We start from the raw sequence: 26,366 nt of genomic DNA, 5'->3' as shown, positions 1-26,366 counted from the left end.
TCCTCTCTCTCTTCCTGACTCTCTTTCTCTACTCCTATCTCTCCTTTTCTCTTCCTCTCTCCTTCCCCCTCTCCCTTCTCCTCCCTTCTCCTCTCTCTTCCCCCTCCCACTCTTCCTCCCCCTCCTCCGTCTCTCCCTCTCAGGCTCAGTCTGTGGTCTCCTCGTCCCAGGACCCCTCCTCACTCTCTGATCCGTCTCTCCTTCGCTCCTTCCCTTCTTCTCACTTCTCTTTCTCCGACGTCTCCGCTCTGACCTCCAGCAGCTCAGGGGCCTCCCTCTACTCCTACCCTGCCTCCAGTGCCCTGTCTTCGGCCACGCAAGCGCTGGACCACCTGCTTACCTCGGGCACTGCGGGCACCGCCCCCACCTCCCGGAGAGACTCTACCCAGAGAAAGGAGTCCGTGGGTGGGCTGCTGCATCCCTCTCTGCCCTCTTACCAGCACCAGTTCGCCTCTGGATCCTCATACATGAGCTCCGAAGCCTACACAGCCTACCAGCTAAGCCCCAGACGCATATCGCAATACCCCTACCTATAAAAAACACATCCACACCTTTTAAAATGACTTCAAAATGGAACCTGGATTTTTGGTCTGTTTTTTAGGACTAATTAGTCAAAAGATTTAAATCAAATGAAATGAGAAAAATACCTTAAAGTTCCACATGACTCTGATCTATGTCCTAATGTTTCCTCATCTCAAACAGACCTAGAGTTGTTTGTTGCATTCACACATGTTTAACACAAACCCTGCTTATTTAGGTCGAGTTCTTCTCTTAAACTGAAAGCACTCTGTTCCAGCTTGTAATGTCATCATGTGGTGATACAGGAAGTATCCATACACATTCAATAGAGATTGGCTGTTCCAGGGCTGAAATTATCAAAATGATTCAACTGAACTGAAGGTAAACGGAGCTGTTCACTTAAACTACCACTTCATGACATCACATGGTGAAAGAGCATTTTGAGCTTTGGAGATGTAGAGAGACCAGTGTGGTTTTGAGGAGAACATTAGAACATGGACCTCACTTGTGTAAAACAGAACCTTTAAAACCGTCTAAAAAGTAACAAGTATTAAATGGTTAAAATCCCTATGAATAATTCTGTTCGAAGTCATTTTAAAGGGTCGCTGTGTTCTGACTGTTCCAGCAGAGGGTGGTAGTGCTGTGTTCTGACTGTTCCAGTGGGGTAAGTTCTGTGTTCTGGCTGTTCCAGCAGGGGGCGTTAGTGTTATCGTTCCATTACTTTCTTCATATCTTTCTTGTAAACCGTGTTTTATTCTGATGTACATTTGTCATTTTAAGGTGTTTTAAATCTGTCATTTTAATTTTGTGTGAAGAGAGAATCCTCCTGTCACCATGGAAACATGAAGCCTTTCTGGAACTTTCCCCGCCCATTTTTACTCAAGTGAATCTGCTTTTTATCAAAGCAACTTTTTACAAAAACATATTTTAAAGTTTTATGGTAGACTAATATGAAGAGAAGTGTTTGTCTCTGAGGCCAAAAACCTCAGGCTTTAGACAGCTCTTAAAGTCTCTTACAGGTCCTTAAAGGCTCTTAAAGTCACGTTTTTAACAAAGTCTCCACCTGAGTCTGAGACTGAGACTTTCTAAACATCTGCCCTGAGGGACTCGGTGACTTTTGTTTTTAGATGCAGGGGCCTATTCTCTCTGTAGATTAAGTTCTTTTCCCTGAAATGTTCCACATTCTTTACCGGTCTCCATGGAAATAAGCGAGTAACACCAAATCATGATTTTCTAGCAATGAGACGTGTTGGTGAAAACAATCTCTTGGCACAAACTCGAGTTTATATAAGTTTAAGATATTTGACTTCACTTTTTAAATCTGTGTTTGCTGCTTGAGTAGAAGTGGGCGTGTCTTTTTAAAGGCATATACATCTTTAAAGCGTCACATTAAAGGCAAACACATCTTTACAGTGTCACTTTAAAGGCATATACATTGTTAAAGCCTCACTTTAGTAAAGGGCTCTTTAATCTAAGGACGTTCCTCGTTCTGTTCCTGTGTCCTGTTCTTATTTAAATGTTTTTGTTTATTTTAGCGAAGGTTCTCGAGGAGCAGAGGACGACGTAATGAAAAACTGTGATGTTTTAAAATGCACCGATGTTTAATGTTAGATTAATAATAGATCATGTCTGAAACTCTAAAAAACTCCACAGAAACTGTAAGACCGATCTATGAAACGGCAGGCTCTGGGCTTCAGACTGGCCACTCATCAAGTACAGTGTAGTGTGTGTGTATATGTAGAATATGTATACACATACACACACATCTGCAGAGACTGGATCATGTTTAGAGGAGTTTAGTAGAGCTTTTATTCCTCTTATTAAATACGAAGATAAAGTTCCACATGTTTCTGTCCTAATGTGTCCTTGTCACGGACCTGAATTTGTGTTTGTTTTACATGTTTAACACACAAACCCTGGAGTTGTGGTTTGGTTCACATGTTTAACACAATCTCTGCAGATTTAGGCTGAGTTCTTCTCCCAAACTGAAAACGCTTTTCCTATATTACCATTTTATCACAAGGTGGAACAGAGCATTTTGAGCTTTGGAGGTGTGTTTTTGAGGAGTAGCATTAGAATATGGAGCTCACAGGGATCAGTCTGTGATACAGGACCTTATGTAACTTTTCTGGTCTGCCCCCTGCTGTCTCCATGGAGATGTTATTTCCCTGTCTGGAATTTCCGCAGTGTAGCATTAAACAGATGAGCTTCACATTTATTCACTTACAGTGCTTTGTTCAAAAACACAGGTGGACTTGCCTATCGACAGATCTGACCTGTAACTCGGTCTGGAGGCTCCACTTATTTGTCACCATAGATAAGTTTAATCCCAATGATGCCATACTGCAGAACATTCTAGGCAAAGTAATGGCGCCGGTCAGGCGTCCCGGGGACTGGTGAGTCCAGGACGGCTGTACTTGACACTGAGGCCAGTCTGACTCTCAGCGTGACTCTGTATCTGTGAATCTCTGACCTTTCTAATGACCCTGGCCAGTCGATTTCATGTTTTCAAAAATGTCATTTTTGACAGTTTAAAGTTGTTCAGTGAAAATTAAGGAGTTTTTCCCTTTTACGTTTTCAGAATTTAAATAAATAGAATTTAAAAGTTTGTCAAAGAGGCTGTTCAGTTATAAGATGATGCCACCTTAAAGGGCTGGCGCATGTGATCTTAAAGGGCCGGCATGCGACATTAAAGGGCTAGCCCTGCAGTTCTGTTTCCTTTGTGTCTGAAGATAAAGTTATAGATGGGAGATAGCTGATGTCTGAAGCCACCATTCCAGTTCAAAGACACTAACCACTCATTTGAAGATGGTGAGGTTCAGATCTGAGCCAGAGAAAAATTGTTTGAGAGGGGAGTTAAAGAAGCAATTTAATTTATTTATATTTTTTAGGAAAGGAATGGGGGCCTCAGACATCACCTGTCTCCCATCTATAACTCCATCCTCAGACACAAAGCAAACAAAGGAAACAAAGAATAGAGCTAGCCAGTAGGCCCATGAAGCCTGAAACTGTAAACAATACCCGTTTCCAGTTTCACTGTAGTTAGCGCCGCCCTTCAGACAGATATAAGGCAGTGTCCAGCAGTAATCTGATCCAAGTGGCTCGGATGAGCAGCGAAATGTCTTCACGCTGAAACTTTGTCCAGTGACAGATTTAATGTTTTTTTTTTTTATTATGGTAATTTTCTTGTTGTGTTTTTGTTTTTTTATGGTTAAACAGGTCCTACAGCTGTTCAGCCTAAAAACTTTTAAACTCTTATTTAATTAGTTTGGAATTGTAATCGGGAAAAATAATGAGAAGTGTGAAGCTGACTTAATTCCAGATAAACCCATGTCTCCATCCTGAAGAAGACAGGAGGCTTTTCAGTTTCAAATGACTTTTTGGTGGAAGGTTTTGGGTTTGTTTCTGTTGAATGTTTGATTTTCTGTGGAATGTCACTGTCTGGTCTCAAAGGCTCGTGCTTCAGGGAAACGAAACTGAAACTCTTTTCAATAAAAAAAACTGCACACGTCACTGTCTGCTTTTCTTCTGATTCCGAACGTCAGCTCTGATGGTCAGGTTCAGACGGGACGGAAGTTAAAAAGTCTCTCGTTGCTGTGGTAACACGTTAGCCTCTGTTATGAACAGCCCTAAAATGTGATATTTTTGGCAGGTTTAATTTGTAAGTTGGGATAAAGCTGTAAGTGACACGTTTTTAAAGCTGCTAACGTGAATTACCCCTGACCCTTAACCTAAACCTGATTCTTAAAAAAAAAAAAAAGATCCTGTACTTAAATTGACTTTGTGACCATCGGGGCCGTTGCTCCTTACGGAGTATAAGGGTCACTTAAATTAATTGTCGGCCGCATTCAGTAGGGTGTGGCCGTGTCCCAATTTGTCAAACTGGCCTTAGAATCACCATTCGAAGTGTGCATCGAAGGGCAGTTACGTAATTTCCGGCGCAACAAGGGCTGTCCCATTTCAACGCACCCTACTGATTGCGGCCGACAAACCTGCCCTTCCCTTTCCACCGTTTCCATGGAGATCGGACGTAACCGAAGCGTGCATCCGTGCACACTTCACGCACTTCTATATCCCATCATGCACCGCGGCTACGCAAAAAAGAGAAGAAAATGGAGTCCGTTGCGCAATATACATTCAAATGTTTGTACTGGTTTACCTCATCAGTGCGACATGAAACTGTTAAATCTGAATAAAGATCTGTACAGTGTGTTTGATGATTAAAAAGGAGTTACATGGAATAAAGGAATGTGGAGTTATTGCTAGACAATAAGAGACATTATCATTAAAAATTATTACTGCAATAAGAATAATGTAAGAATGTTCATTTCTATTTTAAGCGTCAAAGACCAAGAGACTGAAACGTAAAGTCAGAAGGGTTTAATGAGTTGCACACAGGTAATGTGAACAATGAAGCAACAGACTCTGAGGAAAGGACAGGAGAGTCCTGAGACGTGCACAAAATCTTCATGTGTTCCGGTACATTCCATAGGTCTGCGCCCCTCGTGGGCACGTGTCATTTACTTTCGTGTTAGTAAATCAAGACACTAGCTTGATGTAGCGCTGCACTGCTAGAAAATACCTTATAATAATAAGATGGAAAGAACTGGCACGGCATAGAAGGGAAACGGCGCCCTCTACTGTTATTAAAGTGGTGTAGCCACTGGCCAAAATACCGAACCATTAAACTGTAATATCCCACTATATGTACAACTAATCAGTGTCTCTGGTTTATAGACTATGAATGTAGAAATGATATTGTTACCTCTGTCTCTGTTATTACGTTTTCACAAGGTATATTTTGTTTAAGTTATGAAGTAGCTACAATTGAGTAAAAAAATCACCTCGAACGTTATATTTGCCTATTGATATTCAATCTAAACAGAAAGAAACGGCTATGACGACGACATCTTGACTTTTTTTCTATTAAATAATAAATCATTAAAAATAACGTACGTAATGTACGTATCGTACGCTCAAAGACAGCGGTGGAAGTGTGGTCCGTGGTGTGGGCCTGTCCCACTTCAGCAAGATGGCGGCTACACTGAGGAGGGCAGATTCTCGTCCGGAACCTTCAAACTACACTTTGAAGAGTACTTCAAAGGGACCCTTCAAAAGGGTGCATTTGGCGAATTGGGACACGGCCAGAGACTCGTCATTTAAAGCTAATGCAATTATACCATAGACTGTTTATATAAATGGATGTGGCTAACCTGCTAACTGCGTTTGGAACACGGCGGCTAGCAGGTAAGCTAGGTCCATTTATATAAAGAGTCTATGTGGCTGGACAGCACTATGACCTATGAGAGCTGGCACCTGTCAGACTTACCTTTTAAGCGTCTCATTGTTCCTGTGTTTTTGTTCTTTTATAGGTGAAATATTTGCACAATTCTGACATTTTAACACATGGGTCATTCCCAAGTTCGAAGTTTTACATTCGTTTTCGGAAGAGTTTCAAGCAGGTTTCAGGCAGGTTAAAGACACAGCCCAAATGTGTTGCCACAGTTTAACTATTTGAGTGCATATAAAACATAGAAAATGTCTTAAAAGTTTTGCAGGAATCGTAAATCAAATGTTATGTTTTTATGATAGTGTTTGAACAAGTGTTAAACTTTTAAACAAATGTGACCGGTGGACTTCTGCGTTGTGTTGTAAGGGTGCTATGGAGCCACAAGACACCACGGGGACTTTTGAACCTTTAATCTGTTCAATAAAAAGCATAAAACTTTATGAAAACGTGCCGCTACACATCAGTCCAGCCCACACTCTTCCCAATACGGGTTTGCAAAGGGCTAACAACAACATACCTGTTCAATAAAAAGCATAAAACTTTATGAACACGTGCCGCTACACATCGGTCCAGCCCACACTATACAACAAAAGACAATAGAGAAAATCAACATCTTCCCGCACTTGCTCACATGAACAAACAAAAACAACGAAACGACACAGGAGATCAATATTAACTTAAATACAAATAAAATATAACCACAGATGTATACAAAGATAAAGACAATTAAAAGAGGACACTTGGGATTACAATGAATGACTGACCTCTTCCCAATACGGGTTTGCAAAGGGAAGAGGCGAGAGTCAAACCCCGAATTTATACCAGGAGCAAGGCGAGGGACACACGAAGAAGAAAGAAAAACAAAGAAGAAGCGGCTGGAGGACCAAGGCTGCACATAAAATCAAAACACCAGGTATGGACAAAACTGTGACAAACAAAAGCAGCATTTTGTGTAATTATACATTAATTATACATATATATGAACCGGTTACACAAAGACAGTTCAAACATGTTTGTCCCAGATTCACAGGAATGTAAAAAGTCCCAAATTCTGTGCAGGAATCACAAAACCACATAGTTTAACCGGAATAACAGAAAAATATGAGGAGGGGGGAGGAGAAGAGGATACTGATATTCATATTATTTATACAGGGCGACATAATTGTGGCAGTGTGGTTCATGTTGTCATCGACCTGGAGCCTGAGCCCACCCCCAAGTTGACCCCACCCCTTAAGAACCGCACTACCGTCTGAGAATTAAAGGTGTATTTTTACAGTTCAGGCGTTAAAAGATTAACACATTTAGTTGAACCTCGATCAATACCAAAGCCAAAGTATCGACATCGGGGCATCACTAAACCAAAAATCATGGTCCAATAAGATTTGTTTATTTCAATGACTCCTGTGAATCAGGATCTCATTGGTCGCTCATCATTTACAAACAAAATCACATTTCCCTCTCCTTCGATGAACACGGTTTCACTTTCTTCACAAATTCTCCATGTTTTTTAGTCCTGTGATATTTAATTTTGGTTCAGTTCTGGTTCAGTTTGGGGTTAGTCCCTGGCCCCACAGGCCAAATAAGAGTCAGGTTTATGGAAATGCAAGCCCGCTCATTGATAAAGGACTGCACTGTGGTGGAGGGTCTGCCACCTGCTCATCTCCATGGAGATGTCCCTGCCTGGAATGTTCAGTTGGCAGACCTCTTGTTTTTTTTCTATTTAAAAAACTATGACTTCAGTCTTGTCTGAGTTTAGCTGGAGAAAGTTGTTTTACATCCACACACTGACCTGTTGGATGAAGTGGCAGAATGAATCCACTGGTCCATATTCACCTGCTGCAGTGAGACATAGATCTGAGAGACATTCAGTGGGGCAAAAAGTATTTAGTCAGCCACCAATTGTGCAAGTTCTCTCACTTAAAAAGATGAGACTATGACAGACAGAATGGGGAGAAAGAATCCAGGAAATCACATTGTAGGATTTTTAATGAATTAATTGGTAAATTCCTCAGTAAAATAAGTATTTGGTCACCTACAAACAAGATTTCTGGCTCTCACAGACGTGTAACTACTTTTATAAGTGGCTCCTCTGTCCTCCACTTATTACCTGTATTAATGGCACCTGTTTGAACTCATTGTAGTGTAAAAGACACCTGTCCACAACATTAAACAGTCAGACTCCAAACTCCACTATGGCCAAGACCAAAGAGCTGTCAAAGGACACCAGAAACAAAATTACAGACCTGCACAAGGCTGAGAAGACTGAATCTGCAATAGGTAAGCAGCTTGGTGTGAAGAAATCAACTGTGGGAGCAATAACTAGAAAATGGAAGACATACAAGACCACTGATAATTTCCCTCGATCTGGGGCTCCATGCAAGATCTCACCCCATGGGGTCAAAATGATCACAAGAACGGTGAGCAAAAATCCCAAAACCACACGGGGGACCTAGTGAATGACCTGCAGAGAGCTGGGACCAAAATAACAAAGGCTACCATCAGTAACATACTACACTGCCGGGGACTCAAATCCTGCAGTGCCACACGTGTCCCCCTGCTTAAGCCAGGACATGTCCAGGCCTGTCAGACGTTTGCTACAGAGCATTTGGATGATCCAGAAGAGGATTGGGAGAATGTCATATGGTCAGATGAAGCCAAAATAGAATTTTTTGGGTAAAACTCTGCTTGTTGTGTTTGGAGAAGCAAATAGAGTGGCTTTGTAAAAATCATTTCAAGGTCCTGGAGTGGCCTAGCCAGTCTCCAGATCTCAACCCCATAGAAAATCTTTGGAGGGAGTTGAAAGTCTGCCCCAAAACATCACTGCTCTAGAGGAGATCTGCAGGAGGAATGGGCCAAACTACCAGCAACAGTGTGAGAAAACCTTGTGGAGACTTACAGAAAACTTTTGACCTCTGTCATAGCCAAAGAAAAGGGTTTATAACAAAGTATTGAGACGAACTTTTGTTATTGACCAAATACTTATTTTCCACGATAATTTGTAAAGAAATTATTTAAAATCAGACAATGTGATTTTCTGATTTTTTTTTTGTTCTCATTTTGTCTTTCATAGTTTAAGTGTACCCATGGTGAAAATTACATCATCTTTTTAAAAGGGAAAACTTGCAGAATTGGTGGCTGACTAAATCCTTTTTTGCCCCACTATAGATCTGAGTGTCATCTGCATAGTTGTGGTAGGACACATTATTGCTGTGTATTAACTGGCCTAACGGCAGCGTGTAGAGATTGAACAACAAGGGTCCCAGGATTGACCCCTGGGGCACCCCACAGGTCAGGGACATTTTATCTGAGATGGTTTAAGCGACAGTGGGTTTACAGCATCTCTGCCTTTCCCTGTATGTCATGTTATTTAATGAGGCACGTTTATTAAAATAAATTTAATTTTATTTATTGATTAAAAAAAAATCACAAAAAGTAACATTTGACAAATATTTGCATAACAGTATGTACAGTTTATGCTTACAGTTTTAATGATTCAATAATAAGTTTGAGAAAGTTCACATTTTGTTCACAGACTTAATCACAACATGAAAGTGTTTTGAACATTTAGAAGGAGCCAACAAAAATTATTCACATTAGACCTGTTTTAGCGCTGAACACAAGCTCAAAGTAGTATTCAGTATGACCATGCCCCTGTTTGGAGGCATAGTACTAGTAGTGATAGTTCCAGTAGTATATGTAGTACATATAAAGTACTAGATGGAGTAGAGATCCTCCAGGTCTCAGGTCTTTAGTCTAAAAATATTTGGGTACACAGAAGAGCAGCAGTGATACTACTACTACTACTAGTAGTAGTAGTAGTAGTAGATTCTGTCTCAGCAGGTGTGGCTCTGTTAAACACAGCTGAATATTTTATGTAGAGTCGACTTGAACAGAGACGGTTTCATATCCAGCCTGAAAAAAGAAATATTTGAGTCAGATGCCAGGTATAAACCAGGTATAAACCAGGTATAAACCAGGACTCACGTCTGAGCCTTGATTGTCTCTTGTCTGTCTAGTTCCAAATTGATCCCTTTCTCTCGGAGCTGCTCCTCTGAGATCTGGTCCCATATGTCGGTGTTCACCCAGAGTGCCCCCGGGAGGGTGAGGGTGGCGCTGGTGCATGTGATCCAGCGGCAGAGGGGGCAAGCCACGGTCCTGACACTGCCCTTCAGACAGGCCATCGTCTCCAGACACACGGAGCAGAAGGTGTGTCTGCAGTGGAGCATCCGAGGGATCCTCTCTGACCGTGAGTACACGCAGAAGCAGACCACACACTCCAACTGCACCGCCTCCTCCTCACAGGGCGGCACCATGATGAAGGGGGAGGACAGCAGGAGGTGGAGCAGGACCTGCAGGAGAGAAGGCGCCGTTAACCATGTTGTAGTCATTTCCTCTCATTGTGCCTCTGAAGTTGTATTTGGAGTGACTAATTTTTGAGTAATCTTTAATCTGTTATTATCAAGGCACTCACTGTGAACAGTACACTCAGACTGCGTCTCCTTCAACTCAAACTGTGGCAGGTATTTGTGAAAAAGACGCTCGTTTTATGATGTGTTTTTCTCAGACACAGAAATCTTTTACTACCTACCGACTCACCTGACCCCCCTCTGATACTCCTCTCCTCACCTGACAGTCTCTGACGTGACACTGGAGTGAGTGTGACTCGTTCGGTGTGTGGCTCGTTCGTTGAAATTACAGGTTAAAAAATGTCAAGACAAAGCATCAATTTGAAAATGTGGAGGCTCCAACTTCAGTTTGTTAAAGCTGCAACATCAAACAGACTGACTCCTGACCCCTGATCCCTGTGAGCTCCAACCTGGAGTTGTGTTTTGTTTCAATCACACATGTCTGAGTAACACTTTAGTCTGTCTACATCTCCAAAGCTCAAAATGCTCTGTTCCACCTTGTGATGTCATGAAGTGGTAGTTTTAACAGCTCCTTTTACCTTTAGTTCAGTAGAGATTGGCAATTCCAGGACTGAAATGATCCAAATGATTCTAGTGAAGGTGTATGGAGTTTAAAAACACAGTGGAGCACTTCCTGTATCACCACATGACATCACAAGGTGGAACAGAGTGTTTTCTGCAGGTTTGAGATGAGGAAACATTAGATCAGAGACCACTCAGGTGTTTTGTGTTTTTAAAAAGTTCATTATGCAACTTTTCTGGCTCGTCTGCTTGTCTTCATGGAGATGTGATCTCTCTGCCTCGAGTGTAGTTGTGTAGTTGTAGTTGTGGCATTAAACTTTACTTCTCACAGGTTCAGATTTACAGATCAGATCTATAGAGAGGAGACCCTGCAGCCATAATCAAATACATGCTAAATAGATATGTTCAATGCCATACTGTGGAACATCCCGGTTTCGTGGCAAAGCAATATCATCTCCATGGCAACAGACAACCAGTGGCAAGTCTGTTAGAAAAGTTCCATAGTGTGCCTTTAAACCTGTGATCAAAATAAAAATATTTTTAGAAGTACTCGAGTACATTTTCTCGAGTACATTTACTCGGGTATATTTATTCTAGAACATTTACTTGGGTACATTAACTCGGGTACATTTACTCTAGCAGCATACTTTTACTTCTACTCAAGTAATATTTTTATTGAAGTAACAGTACTCTTACTCAAGTAATATATTATACATTTCCCAAAGCCTTTTTCCTCTTACTCGAGTACTGTTTGGCTCTTGTCCATTCAAAATGACGTCATCTGAACGTTCATTACGTTTGCCGCTTTTATTTATTTATTTATTTATTTATTTATTTATTTATTTATGTTTGTACAGGAGCTCAGTGAGACACGCGGCTCCGTCTCATGAGGCTCAAATATAAAAATAACACACTCAAAACAGGAGCAGGGATGTACGAGTTTTTGTCAGATCTCACTCTTATCTCACTATCTCACTCTTTATCTCACAGATCCAAATTTAAGATTCATCCTAAAATTCTGCGCAAATGTGACCTTACAGCCCCAAACACGGCTCCAAGCGCGGCTCCAGACACGGCTCCGTGGGCTGCTCGCGTGGGGAATGCGGTGGTGCAGAGCTCGTTTTAAACCCGAGACGGGCTCCAGACTTCTCCAGACCGGGCTTTGTTCCTTGTGGAGCGCACGGTGGAGGAGCGCACGGTGGAGGAGCGCACGGTGGAGGAGCGCACGGTGGAGGAGCGCACGGTAGAGGAGCGCACGGTGGAGGAGCGCAGCTGGTTGAAGCAGAGTGGAGCCGGTGGAGAAGGACACAGAGCAGTAGATCCAAGCGTCAGGTGAAAGTGAGCGACGCGCAGGTACGGACGCTCTTAAAGCCTACGTGACGTAACGTAAGAATGCGACGTGACTTCTGTGGAAGGTGCGCTTCCACAGAAGTCACCTTTTATACAGCAGAAACATGCGTCATGCTTATCTTTTACCACTTTAACAATGGTGTCCAGAACATTCAAAATGCTCAAAGTCACAGAGTTCAACAAATCAACATTAGAACATGAGGCAGGAAGTTGCAGTAACAACTCTCGTGTCCTGTTTGCAACAGTAAACAAACCCTCCAGCTCCGCTACCATTAGAAGTAATCTCCACATCTAAGAGCAATGAGTTTGCAGTATTCAAATGACAAGGTTCAGGGCATTAAAAATGCCATCAATTCCACAACGTAAATAACAACCCAGCACCCACCTAGACACTTAGAACTGACTCACTTTGCACCTGTAACTGACAAAACTATCCAAGTGATGGTCACCAGTCTGAGTTCATCTACATGCTGCCTCGATGTGTTACCCACTAAATTTCTAAAGTCTGTGCTCAACAGTTTGCTGTCACCACTCACTTCTATAATTAATATGTCACTTCAATCTGGAACATTGCCAAGAGCTTTGAAAACTGCGGTTATCAAGCCTCTCCTAAAGCAGAGCCACAATACTGAACAATTACCGACCAATCTCAAATCTGCCATTTTTAGGCAAAGTCCTTGAAAAGTTTCTTACCAACAGCTTATTAACTTCCTCCAAATGAACAACTCTCCTCTGATGTTTTCCAGTCAGGTTTTAGACCCCACCACAGCACTGAGACTGATCTTATCAAGGTGACAAATGACATCTGCCTGAACACTGATGCAGGCAAAGTCTCAGTCTTGATCCTGTTAGATCTGAGTGCTGACTTTGACACTGTGGATCATGGGATCCTCTTACAGAGACTAGAGGACTCGGAGGGCACTGGGGTGGGTCTTGCCCAAAGACACAACAGCATTCATATGTGAGGGTTGGAATTGCACCACCAACCTGTAGGTCAGTGGATCGGACTGCTCAACTAAGAGAGGGATTTGAACCGCCAACCTTCAAATCAGTGGACAAACACTCTACCAACATGTAAGTGTCATATGAACCATCTCACACTCTGAGGACTTCAGGGACCAACCTCCTGCTGGTGCCCAGAGTCAGGACTAAACTTGGAGAATCAGCATTTCAGTTTTATGCAACTAAAGAAGATGTGAGACAGGCCCCTACTTTGACAATGTTTAAATCCAGGTAGTTCTGTTTAGCTGTGCATACGACTGAAAGGGTTTTATTCTGCACTCTTCTCTTTTAATGGTAATTTTATGATGATTATCTGTGATAATTTATGTTTTGATTTGCGATTTTAATGTCTTTCTTATTCTGTAAAGCACTTTGAATTACTTTGTGTAGGAATTGTGCTGTACAAATACACTTGCCTTGCCTATTTAGCTAAGTAGAGTATGGAGGGTGATTGTTCTAGCTAAATTTTAAAGGAAACATACTCAAAAGATGAAAACACCCCAAATGACAACCTGTGAGTAACTAAATTATCTCTAAACGCACCACACTCCACCATTTTGTATGCCGATGTTTCAGATTCAAATTTGACGTTGGGTGGCATTGATTCCACTAGAATTGCATTACCTGTGTTTTTGTCAAGCCATGTTTCAGTTAAAAACATAAAATCAAGATTAAAAGAAGAAATAAAATCATAAATTAAAAATGACTTGTTACATAAAGATCAGACATTGAGCACAGCAAGTATCAGATTAGTTTCAGTAGGACTGGATGTTATCGTCTTACAGAGAATGTGAACTAAATTTCTCTGATTGCACACTCTAACTGTCCTGTTAATCACCGTTTATCTAAACGCACATGTGCTAGCATACACTGCATAAATGGACATAACATGCAGAGCTCTTGTTTTCAAGCCTTTTGGATTCGTGCAATAAATAGTTAAATAATTTAATTTTTTAAAAATTAAACAGTTTATGTGACTCTCACAGTCCTCTTGGTCTGCACATGGCCTGTGGTTAAGGGTTAAACCTGACTCTGCGCTGATAGAATTTGCATATTAGATCTTCTTCTGATCTGGGACTTGGCTTGTCTTTTTGGATCAGAGCCAAAGTTTAGGTTTTATTTAAAAACTTGTAAAACCAGTTCAACCTCAGAACGAGAATGAGGAATGAAAGTTCAGGAGGAAACAACTGAGAAGGTAGAGTTTAGACCAGGTTCAGACCGGGTTCAGACCTGTTTTAGACCGGGTTCTGACCTACTTTCAGACCAGGCTTAGTCCTGGTTTAGACCAGGTTCAGGTCTGGTTTAGACTTGGTTTAGACCTGGTTCTGACCTGGTTCTGACCTGGTTCTGACCTGGTTCAGACAAGGTTTAGACCAGGTTTAGTCCTGGTTTAAAACTGTTTCAGTCCTGATTTAGTCCTGGTTTAGTGCTGGTTTAGACCATGAATCTAAACACACCAAATTAAAGTCAAAAAGGCTGTTCAAAGGGCTGGCGTCACAAAAGGGTCAAAATAAAAACAAACAGTGCACACTGCACTCATTGCACAGTTCCCATAACTGCACATTCCACTCATGGTTCCACCTGGTTTAGTCCTGGTTCAGACCTGGTCCTGGGATCTCTAACCTTAACCCTGGTTCTGGTCCTGGCTCTGGTCCTGGTTTTGGTTCTGGTCCTGGCTTTGACCCTGGTTCTGGTTGCGACTCAGTCCAATAAAAAGTGAAATAAAAAAGTCTTTAATTGTTTTAAAAATATTTATTGTTTTATGAAGATGATTCTTGATGATTTTAAATCAGAAAAAACATTTGAACCTGGACAGAACCAATCAGAATTCAGAGAGCGACAAAAAGCATCAACCAATCAAGAGAGGCAGATCCGCCCATAAGCCCCGCCCATAAGACCCTTCTGCATATTTCTGAGGCAGTCGTGTTTTTGAGTTTGTGATACTCTTGAACTGGACCATATGATTTTTAAAGATGCACTGTGGAACTTTCTCTGAACTTGGGTCTGCCACCTGCTTCTGTCAATCTAATGTCTGATGTCAAAAGAATTGAAAATCAAATCAATACTAAACTAGTATTGAAGATTGAATCGATACTAAACTAGTTTCGAAACTCAATGCTCATTAAAGCAGGTTGAAAATAGGGTTACGGTAATGCCAGCTTCAATCCAAAAAAGTCACGTAATTGGATAAAACTAGACCGCTCCTGGACCGTTTCTGGACTGTCCCTGAACTGTTTCTGGACTGTTCCTGGACCATCCCTGAAAGTTCCTAGACCGTTCTTGGATGCTCCTGACTGACCACATGGGAGAATAAACAAACTCTGACCCAAATCATCTTTTTAAAACAATAAGACAAAGTCGGTATCGAGGATCGATTCTGTTCTTTACTATCAAAATGGAATTTGAAATTTTAGCATTGTGATGACACAATTTATTTGACTGAAATGTTCCACACTATGGCATTTAACTTCTTAAGAGAAGTTTAACTTCTTCATCTCCATAGCCACAGCACCAGGCCAAGCTCCGTGTTAGCTCTGTGAAGACCCACTCTCAGGAAGAATGTACATTTGTTCAAGGTATTTTTCAGCCATATAAATGTCTATAATTTCATAACTGCAGAACAGATCCATAAAACATCTCCATAGAGACGAGCAGGTGGCCAGCCCTCCTGAGAAGTTTCAGTGAAGCTTTAAATCCACCAATGGGAGAAGTGTTTTGATCACAGCGCTGTATTAAGTGGAGATTCAATGTGACCACATCAGTCAGGTCTCCATCATAAAGCTCCCTTTGCACTCAGGAGCTGATCCAGGATTTTCAGCTCCGATATTGATACTTTGGCTTCAAGTATTAAAGGTCCATGTGACTCTGATCTGTTCTAATGTTGTTTCCTCATCACAGACCTGGAGTTGTGTTTCATGTGTTTCATTCACACATGTTTAAACACAAACCCTGCATATTTAGGTGGAGTTCTCTCAAACTGAAAACTCTCGCTCTCTCGAGCCGTCATCTCTCATTCCAGTCTAATTCTCAGCCCCAAACCCAACTATACATACCTCTCCTTTGAAAGCCTCGCACTCTCCATTACGTGCCCCAATTGGAAAAAACAAAAAGCTGTTATATTTATAATAATTTATCGACCTCCTGGTCCATATGCCGACTTCCTGACAGAGTTTTCTGATTTCATTTCAAGTTTAGTCTTGAATTGGGAAAGGATTGTTATAGTTGGAGATTTCAACATACATGTAGATAACGGCAGTGATTGCCTCAGTAATGCTTTTGGCGCAATCCTGGATGGGATCGGTTTCACCCAGAGAGTGAATAAGCCGACTCACTGTCACAATCACACTCTAGATCTCGTCCTAACCTACAGTATTGAGATTAATGATCTAATTGTCCTTCCTCAAAACCCTAAAAGACTATCCAGCCCCACAGAAAAAACTATAATGAAAAGAACATTATCAGATAAATCGGTTACAGAGTTTAAAGAAATTATTGAGCCATTACTAAAAGATATGTCATGTGACAATGAAAATAATTTTAATCCAATTGTCACTGATCAATTGGTTGACAGAACAATGCTCACCTTAAAATCTGCTCTCGATGTTGTAGCTCCGCTGAAGCAGAAAAGCATTAAACCAAGACCTCCGGCTCCATGGTACACGTTACAGCTCAGGACACTTAAACAACATGTAAGACGCACAGAGAAGCTTTGGCGCCGCTCGCGCGCTGAGCAGTCTCTGAAGGCATGGAAGCTCTGCCTGCTCACTTATAAGGCCGCTCTGCGGAAAGCCCGAACCAGATACTATTCAAATCTAATAGAAGTAAACAAAAATAACCCCAGATTTCTGTTCAGCACTGTAGCCAGGCTGACAAACTCCCACACTGCTAATGAGTCTCTTATCCCCTCGAACATTAGTTGTGATGACTTTCTTCACTTCTTTGATTACAAAATTACAACCATTAGAGACAAAATCAACAAAGTTACTCCAAAAATCAGCTCTTATCAAATCCAGTCTGTAATGCCAATATCCCACATGGATCCTCTAATAATATTAGATCAATTTACTCCTGTTGATGAGGTGGAGATTACCTCAGCCATCATGTCGTCCAAACCATCAACCTGTATGCTCGACCCTATTCCAATCAAACTCCTCAAAGAAGCCCTCCCCCTAATAATAGATTTCATCCATAACATAATAAATATGTCGTTAGAAAATGGCTACGTTCCTCAGTCCTTTAAGTATGCTGTGATTAAACCCCTTTTGAAAAAACCTAACCTAAATCCTGATGAACTAGTCAACTACAGACCTATCTCTAATCTTCCCTTCCTCTCAAAAATTCTAGAACGAGTGGTGGTGAAACAGCTCTGCCGCCACCTGCAGGACAATAATATATTTGAAAAATTTCAATCTGGATTCAGAGCAGAGACTGCACTGCTTAAAGTAACAAATGACTTACTACTAGCTGCTGATAACGGGCTGGCTTCAGTCCTGGTCCTACTGGACCTCAGTGCAGCGTTTGACACCATTGATCACAACATTCTATTGCAGAGGTTAGAATGTGACATTGGAATCAAAGGGACCGCCCTCAAATGGTTTAAATCCTATCTATCAGATAGGTACCAGTTTGTTAGTATAAACCAGAGCACCTCTCCCTGTTCTAAAGTAGCCTGTGGTGTTCCACAAGGATCTGTGCTTGGTCCAATCCTATTTACTCTGTATATGTTGCCATTGGGGAACATTATCAGAAAACATGGCATTAATTTTCACTGCTATGCTGATGACACTCAGCTGTACTTATCAATGAAACCAAATCAGACTGATCAAATAGATAAACTCAGTGTCTGTGTGAAGGACATCAAAAACCTGGATGACCTTGAATTACCTGCTCTTAAATCCTGAAAAAACAGAGGTCATTGTCGTTGGTCCCAAAGGTCAAAGAGATTCTCTGTCGGACCAGATAATCTCACTCGACAATGTGAGTATAGCTTCTAGCCCTACTGTAAAAAATCTTGGAGTCCTATTTGATCAAAATCTCTCATTCACAGCCCATATAAACATAGCTTGTAAAACCGCATACTTTCACCTGCGAAATATAACTAAAATTAGAAATATTTTACCTAAAAACGATGCTGAAAAACTCATCCATGCATTTGTTACTTCCAGACTTGATTACTGTAATTCTCTGCTCGCCGCCTGCCCCAAAAGTACTATAAGGAGCCTCCAGTTGGTCCAAAATGCAGCGGCCAGAGTCCTAACAGGAACTAAAAGAAGAGACCACATCAGTCCTGTACTAAAATATCTGCACTGGCTTCCTGTCGAGCTTAGAATCAAATTCAAAGACCTCCTTCTGACATACAAAACCCTAAACGGTATGGCCCCATCCTATCTGCAAGATGCTATTGTCCCGTACCAGCCAAACAGAGCACTCCGCTCTCAGAATGCAGGACTATTAGTGGTTCCTAGAGTGTCCAAAAGTACAGTGGGAGGGAGAGCATTCAGTTACCAAGCTCCTGTGCTATGGAACCAACTCCCTGCTAATGTTAAACAGGCCCCCACAGTCTCTGTATTTAAGACCAGGCTTAAAACCTTCCTCTTCGGTATAGCTTATGACCAGGTTACTTAGTGAGGGAGTTAGGGACATTAAAACCCGGGATAAGATAGGCTGCAGTAGGAGATAACTAGCTGGGGGAAGTATGGCAACCTGAGCACTATCCTCTGCTTTGTCCTATTTTCTCATCAGCAATGCTATTCACATGTTGTCCCCTGTCCCACTCCTCCTGTGGAGTGTAACTCTTTCAGATGCCCTGTTGACAGCTGGACCCTCTCCTCCTCCTCGCCTGGCCCTCCTCCGCCCCCCTCCCTCCTCCTCGCCTGGCCCTCCTCCGCCCCCCTCCCTCCTCCTCGCCTGGCCCTCCTCCGCCCCCCTCCCTCCTCCTCGCCTGGCCCTCCTCCGCCCCCCTCCCTCCTCCTCGCCTGGCCCTCCTCCGCCCCCCTCCCTCCTCCTCGCCGATTTTTCCTGTTGTTTGATTTTCCTGTTTGTTTTTATGTGTAGGCAGCACGGTGGCTGAGTGGCAACACTCATGCCTCACAGCAAGAAGGTTTGGTTCGATCCCCGGGTCGCCCAGGCCTTTCTGTGTGGAGTTTTGCATGTTTCTCCCCGTGTCTGGATGGGTTTCCTCCGGGTACTCCGGTTTCCCCCATCAACCAAAACATGAGCGCCCTTCGAGACAACTGTTGTGATTTTGGGCGTTACAAAAATAAAATTAATTGGAAACGCTCCGTTCCACCTTGTGATGTCATGTTGTAATACAGGAAGTGCTCCACTGTGTTTTTAAACTCCATACACCTTCACTAGAATCATTTGGATCATTTCAGACCTGGAATTGCCAATCTCTACTGAACTAAAGGTAAAAGGAGCTGTTAAACTGAAAACTACAACTTTATGACATCACAAGGTGGAACAGAGCATTTGGATGTAGGCCTGTACAAGTCCCTAATTTTCTGTGCTCACTTTAGGTCCAAACCAGGAGAAATAAATGTATTTTCTCCTTTTATAGTTATAGATTATAGATTTTGTCTGGATCATGTGTCATCCACCTCACACAAACTGCATTTATTCAAACCTCTCCACAGATCTGACCTGCAACAAGTGCTCTCACGACACTAACATTTCAAACTCTATTTCGATACTAACAAATATACTTGAAGCTTAATCTCGATACCACGATGATAAAACCCTCTTTCTTTAGACTCTGTGCTGTTCCACATTAAATGTTGTTCTTTGTGTTCTATTCCCATGTGTCTTATATCTGTGTAATCCCTCAATGTCCAGTAGGTTCATAGTGGTCTGTGGTCCGTGGTCCTGTAGGTTCATAGTGGTCCATGGATGTATACTAGTCTATGTGTTTTATACTTGTAAAACTACAGCTCATCCTTATAAACATATAATCAGACTTTTTTAGTATCGATACCCGTGAAACATCAGGATCTAGTTTCGGTATTGATTAGGATCTGATTTTCGATATTTCGATACAGCTCTCGTCTGTAACTTAACCTGATTTTGTCACCAGGTGATCTCCATGGTGATAGACCTTTAATAGAAGTTTAATACCAAATTGTGAAACAGTATAAGCGTCTCCATGGAAACAAATGGGTAGCTGACCCTCCATGAGAAAAGTTACGTATTGCACCTTTAACTGGACTTGCTGATGACAAAAATGATGCAAAAACCCCATCCAAAGTTACTGCGTGTTGCTTTAATCTTTTTGAATCATCACAAATGAACGGATTTGCCCCCCCCTCCCTTCTCTGTGTGCAGCCCCTCCCCCTCCGCTCACAGCCCCTCTCTCCTTCGCTCACACCGCTTCAGCTGGAGTTTTACAAAGTCCAAGTGGAGACGACGAAGGAGAGTCTATTTTTATTAGATTTTTTTTCAGAGTCTGCTCGCTCTCTCCCTCACTCCTGCGCTATGCTCCGAAGAACATACTTGACAGTGTACGCGAATGCTGCAAAGCCCACGATGACGAAAAGGTTAGCCAGAGCGCCTCCTAGTAGTCCGTGGTTGCGGTTGGCCTGGTTGTGGAGGTTGTTATTGTTGTTGTTGGCGGCCCCGGGCATAGGGGGCACTGCGGGTCCGTTGAGGGCGGGGGGGTAGTGGGCGTGTTGGGGGTCTCCGTCAGGAACGACGTCGGGGAGGGGGAGAGGCTGAGTGCGACAGCTCAGTTCCTCTTGGGCCTTCTGCTTCTGCTTTATCTCCTGTAAACAAAAGGAATCACAATGATCCAGTGACAGCTATGTGTATGTCTATGGCAGTCACCATGGAGACACAATGCACACAAAAACGTAAGAACACTCTGTAGTGTGTGTGTTTGTGTGTTTGTGTGTATGTTTACATCCATACAGCAAGGTTCAGACTGAAGCTGATGCGCGTGTGCATTTGTGTGTTTACATCCACACAGGCTGAAGCTGCTGCACGTTAGTGATTGTGACTTCCTGTAACAGTGACCCTCTACTTCCTGTGACTGTGACCCTACGCTTCCTGTGACCCTACGCTTCCTGTGACCCTACGCTTCCTGTGACCCTACGCTTCCTGTGACTGTGACCCTACGCTTCCTGTGACTGTGACCCTACGCTTCCTGTGACTGTGACCCTACGCTTCCTGTGACTGTGACCCTACGCTTCCTGTGACTGTGACCCTACGCTTCCTGTTTGTTTATCCTTCTGTGCTTTCTGTGCTCCACATTTCACTAATAATAACACAGTTTAAACTTGACGATCAGTGCTCTGATCTTTGGAACACTAGAATTTCCAAGTGAGTCATTTTACTGTAGACAGGAAACAGATGACACAAGTGTGCCAGCACTGTTAGCTTGTTTTGTAGCTTGTGGTGTAGCTTGTGGTGTGCGGTCTCTTCTCTGCCCTCTTTGCACTTGGAGATTTTAAATTCTCATCCGATTCTCGTGTCTGTGGTCTGCACGTCACAAGTTTAGTAATAATTTAAGACTGAAAAATCATCTGTGCGGCAGTGTTTGTCTTATTGTAGGCTATAGACAAAACTACTACGTACACTCAGATGTACAGGAAAACAGGGTCTTCATAAGTGACACTACAGCTCACTCACTCACTCCATGTCCGGGCCGTGTCTGGGTCATGTCCAGCCCATACATCCACATATATACAGCTTCATAATCTTAAAACAAGTATGTGTATGAAACATGTAACTGATCTCAGTGATGTTTGCAGATGCTCCACAGTCTTATTTGTAGTGAGGCTGAGTGAAGATTAACACTTTAAAAACAAAACTCACCTCCACAACATCTGGGAACAGCTCACAGAAGACTTTGTCCTTCAGGTTAAAGGTCAAACTCTGAGCTGACAGCTGACGTTTCTACAAAACACAAACATATATAAATACAGGAAAACTATTCATCACTGAATCACTGCCCCCTGAGTCCACTCTTGGTACTGCGATGTAATGTATAAAGAAGTGACGGAGTGACATCAACCACAGCATTCGGCTCTAAATGAAGCTCATTGAGACAGCACTTATAAGGGCCAATTTGGAACCGAGTCCCGGAGTGAGACTGTTAAAGGTACCCTTCCCGCCCACAATGCAGGTTTGGCAGGTGGCAGGAGCTTAGCAATGCTGTCAATCAAATCTGTTGGTAATGCTACTGAGAGGAACCTTGGGGAAAGATGGCGCCTTATATTTGTCTGTTACTAATGTTCATATCTTGATTTACAAACACAATAGTGAAATAAAAACCCCAGGATCATGTAGAGCCGAATAATACGAACATTTTAAAACCAAACTGATGAGTCTAACAGCAGCAGTTACAGAGAGAGGGACCACAGTTTTTACAGAGAAAGTGAATTGGAGCCAGAGCCGATGGAGCCGGAAGCACCCAGTCTATTGTAGCAGGTTAAGCAAGTCCCTCTCAAATAAAATTACTGTCACAAGCTAGCTAGGATTAGCCAAAGGTTTTGCACAAAAAGGTGAGAGTGACTGAAAAAACTCCTGAACAGGACCATGAATGCTCGTACTGACAACAGGCTCCTGAAAATGTCCTCTTTAAATACAGATTTTTTTTCTTTAAAGATTTAAGTTTTCAGACGATCTTAAAACTTTTTGACAGCTTTAGCTAATGTGTGCATTGTGTCACCATGGTAACTGCTGAACATTCCACCATTAGACATTCAGTGGGGCAAAAAAGTATTTAGTCAGCCACCAATTGTGCAAGATGAGAGAGGCCTGTGATTATCATCATAGATACACTTCAGCTATGAGAGACAGAATGGGGGGAAAAGAATCCAGGAAATCACACTGTAGGATTTTTAATTAAATAATTGGTAAATTCCTCAGTAAAATAAGTATTTGGTCACCTACAAACAAACAAGATTTCTGGCTCTCACAGACCTGTAACTTCTTCTTTAAGAGGCTCCTCTGTCCTCCACTTGTTACCTGTATTAATGGCACCTGTTTGAATGATAGTGTAAAAGACATCTGTCCACAACCTCAAACCGTCAGACTCCAAACTCCACTATGGCCAAGACCAAAGAGCTGTCAAAGGTACAAAATTGTAGACCTGCACCAGGCTGGGAAGACTGAATCTCTAGGTAAGCAGCTTGGTGTGAAGAAATCACCTGTGGGAGCAATTACTAGAAAATGGAAGACATACAAGACCACTGATAATTTCCCTTAGTCTGGGGCTCCACGCAAGATCTCACCCCGTGGGGTCAAAATGATCAAGAACGGTGAGCAAAAATTCCAGAACCACACGGGGGACCTAGTGAATGACCTGCAGAGAGCTGGGACCAAAATAACAAAGGCTACCATCAGTAACATACTACACCGCCGGGGACTCAAATCCTGCAGTGCCACACGTGTCCCCCTGCTTAAGTCAGGACATGTCCAGGCCTGTCAGACGTTTGCTACAGAGCATTTGGATGATCCAGAAAAGGATTGGGAGAATGTCATATGGTCAGATGAAATCAACCATATGATCGTGTTTGGAGGAGAAAGAATGCAGAGTTGCAACCAAAGAACACCATACCTACTCTGAAGCAAGAGGGTGGAAATATCACGATTTGAGGCTGTTTGTGCAAAGGGCCCGGACGACTGATCTGTATCTTGAGTGAAAACCTCCTTCTGTCAACAAGGGCACTGGAGATGAAACGTGGCTGGGTGTTTCAGCATGACGATGATCCCAAACAATGCTCAGGCAATGAAGGAGTGGGTTTGTAAGAAGCATTTCAAGGTCCTGGAGTGGCCTAGTCAGTCTCCAGATCTCAACCCCATAGAAAATCTTTGGAGGGAGTTGAAAGTCTGCCCCAAAACATCACTGCTCTAGAGTAGATCTGCATGGAGGAATAGGCCAAACTACTAGAATCAGTGTGTGAAAACCTTGTGGAGACTTGCATATAGAGCACCTCCACCTGCAGCTCCCTGTCAACTGCCTGACACCTGACCCACTGGACATATCAGCATTTCTCAGTGACTCACAGTAAAGTCGGAGGTCTCGATGCTGCCCAGAGTGGGGCCCTTCTCCACCATGAAGCTCAGGAGACCCGTCAAGATGGTGGACACTGACCAGGCCGGGTTCCATGTGTCAGGATGGAAGTCTGTGATGGACAAACACAACCTGCAAAACAACAGAGATTATACAGAAGCAGTATGAATAACACACGAGAGAGACTACGTAAGGAAAGGAGCCACAAGGCTGTCAAAAAATAGAACATCCTAATTGATACTAAAACTAACACTGAAGCTGGATAATATGTTTAAAATGATTTTGAGGTGTGTCTTTTACAAGTATGAGCCATACACTAATATACACCTGTGGACCACTATGAACCTACAGGACTGAACCTACAGGTCTAAACCAGGTCTAAACCAGGTCTAAACCAGGTCTAAACCAGGTCTAAACCAGGTCTAAACCAGGTCTAAACCAGGTCTAAACCAGGACTAAACCAGGACTAAACCAGGACTAAACCAGGACTAAACCAGGACTATGGACCACTATGAACCTACTGGACACTGCGGGATTACACAGATATAAGACACATGTGAATAGAACACAAAGTACAACATTTAATGTGTGTGTGTGTGTATATGTATGTATCTGTACATGTGTGAGTCCTGCCCTGGGGCAGACTGATGAGTGGCTGCCAACAGATTTTATTTTTTATAAATTCTATAGATAGATACTTTATTTTCAGATCAGAGATCTGAAATTTGTCTTGCACATAAAAACAGTGGCGCCATTGCTACACATTAACATCACAACACATGCGACACAGACACTATACAAATATTAATTCAAGTGACATACATTTACTCACTTTCTAGCACTTTGATAGCTATGGATTAAGCGCCTTGTTTATTTTAAGGATTGACTGATAAACAAAAGAATGCTTCAGCCTAACCTTATTAAATCGTGGAACACTGAACCGTTGCCCAGATGGAAGCATTGCATATTCACAGTTCAAAACATGTTTTTTTCTACAGAAAAAAAACATGTTTGTCTTTACCAAATATTTGTCATGAAAATTCCACTTCAATTCAAACTCTTATTTCTGTCTCTTTCTCATCACCTATCTCCTCCTTCCTCATCATCACCCCTCTCCTCCTCTTCTTCCTCACCTCGTGTTGCACTTGAACCGTCCGTTGGGTGTGATCATGTAGATACTCGGGGGCTTAAACGGGAATTCTCTGGGAAACACCAGTTTTCCATGATAATATCCTCCTAAAAATGAGAGACAAATCACCACTTTATGAATCATTCCCTGGCCAATAGGAGGCACACATCTTTATCACTCCTTCCCTGACTGGCGAATAGGAGGTGTAAATCTTTATTTATGTCTCATTCCCTGACTGGCCAATAGGAGGCATATGACTTTTGATCTGCTCATTTATAAATGTCTATGGAGCTCGTAACAGTTATGATGTCACACATCTATAACCAATCACATGGCTCTATTCTCAGGCACTTTAATGATCCATATTTAAATACTGTCAGAATATAGTTAGCAAGATAATCTCGCCCAAAAATAAAGTTAATCGTTTCGTCAATATCCCCCACCCTTGAGGTACAGGTCAGATCTGCGGAAAGGCGACCTCATATAACATGTAATTACATTGATAACATCTCTACAGAAAGTTACACAATGAAGCTTTTCAATTAGAAATGATAAAAGTACCTTCATACGGTGTTTTCTCTGGGCCTCTGACGACATAATGCCTAAGGAGAGAGATGACACCATCGAACTGTAAAAACTGCTTTGAAACTGATTCAGACAAAACTTTGGAAACACTCAAAATTACAAGAGTCAAGATTTTAATTTCGTTTTCATTTAATTTCTAGTGCTGTGAAAAAGTAGTTGCCCTCTTACCGATTTCGTACTTTTTCTGCACCTCTGTCACTCTTAGCCATTTCAGATCAAGCAAACTTAAATATTAGACAAAGATAACTCACAAACACAAAATGCAGTTTTAAGTGCTGATTTTATTTATTAAGGGAAAAAGCTATCTGAATCTACATGGCCCATGGAAACAAGTAATTGCCTCTAAACCTAATAACTGGTTGAATCTGAGCAGCAACAACCAATGCAGTCAAGCGCTTGTGATAACTGGCACTGAGTCTTACACATCCCTGTGGAGGAATTTTGGCTTCTGTGCAGAATTGTTTTAAATGAGCTACATTGGAGGGTTTCCGAGCATGAACCACCTTTTTAAAGGTCATGCCACAGCATCTCTATTGAGTTCAGGTCTGAACT

General features: G+C 42.2%; 2 protein-coding genes across 3 annotated transcripts in view; one reads left to right on the top strand and one right to left on the bottom strand.

Annotated features, from left to right (window-relative positions):
• Positions 1 to 4,030, top strand: part of LOC117371313 (homeodomain-interacting protein kinase 1-like) — a 33,586-nt gene extending 29,556 nt beyond the window's left edge. For both annotated transcript variants that reach the window (XM_055222042.1, XM_055222043.1), the window contains one exon: positions 144 to 4,030. In XM_055222042.1, the coding sequence (XP_055078017.1) occupies positions 144 to 536 (393 nt within the window). In that variant the 3' untranslated portion in view covers positions 537 to 4,030. The remainder of the gene's footprint in view (positions 1 to 143) is intronic.
• A 16,354-nt stretch (positions 4,031 to 20,384) lies between these two features.
• ube2j2 (ubiquitin-conjugating enzyme E2, J2 (UBC6 homolog, yeast)) overlaps positions 20,385 to 26,366 on the bottom strand; it is a 6,502-nt gene continuing 520 nt past the window's right edge. The window contains exons 2-6 of the mRNA XM_033966502.2: positions 25,791 to 25,877; positions 25,234 to 25,336; positions 24,094 to 24,232; positions 21,898 to 21,978; positions 20,385 to 20,846 (exon numbers count right to left, since the gene is read on the bottom strand). Coding sequence (XP_033822393.1) covers positions 20,547 to 20,846; positions 21,898 to 21,978; positions 24,094 to 24,232; positions 25,234 to 25,336; positions 25,791 to 25,877 — 710 coding nt within the window. The 3' untranslated portion in view covers positions 20,385 to 20,546. The remainder of the gene's footprint in view (positions 20,847 to 21,897; positions 21,979 to 24,093; positions 24,233 to 25,233; positions 25,337 to 25,790; positions 25,878 to 26,366) is intronic.

This window comes from Periophthalmus magnuspinnatus, chromosome 5 (assembly GCF_009829125.3).
Source record: "Periophthalmus magnuspinnatus isolate fPerMag1 chromosome 5, fPerMag1.2.pri, whole genome shotgun sequence".
Classification (NCBI taxonomy): Eukaryota; Metazoa; Chordata; class Actinopteri; order Gobiiformes; family Gobiidae; genus Periophthalmus; species Periophthalmus magnuspinnatus.
Note: the sequence above shows the minus strand (reverse complement) of the source record. Positions and strands in the feature narration are given on the sequence as shown.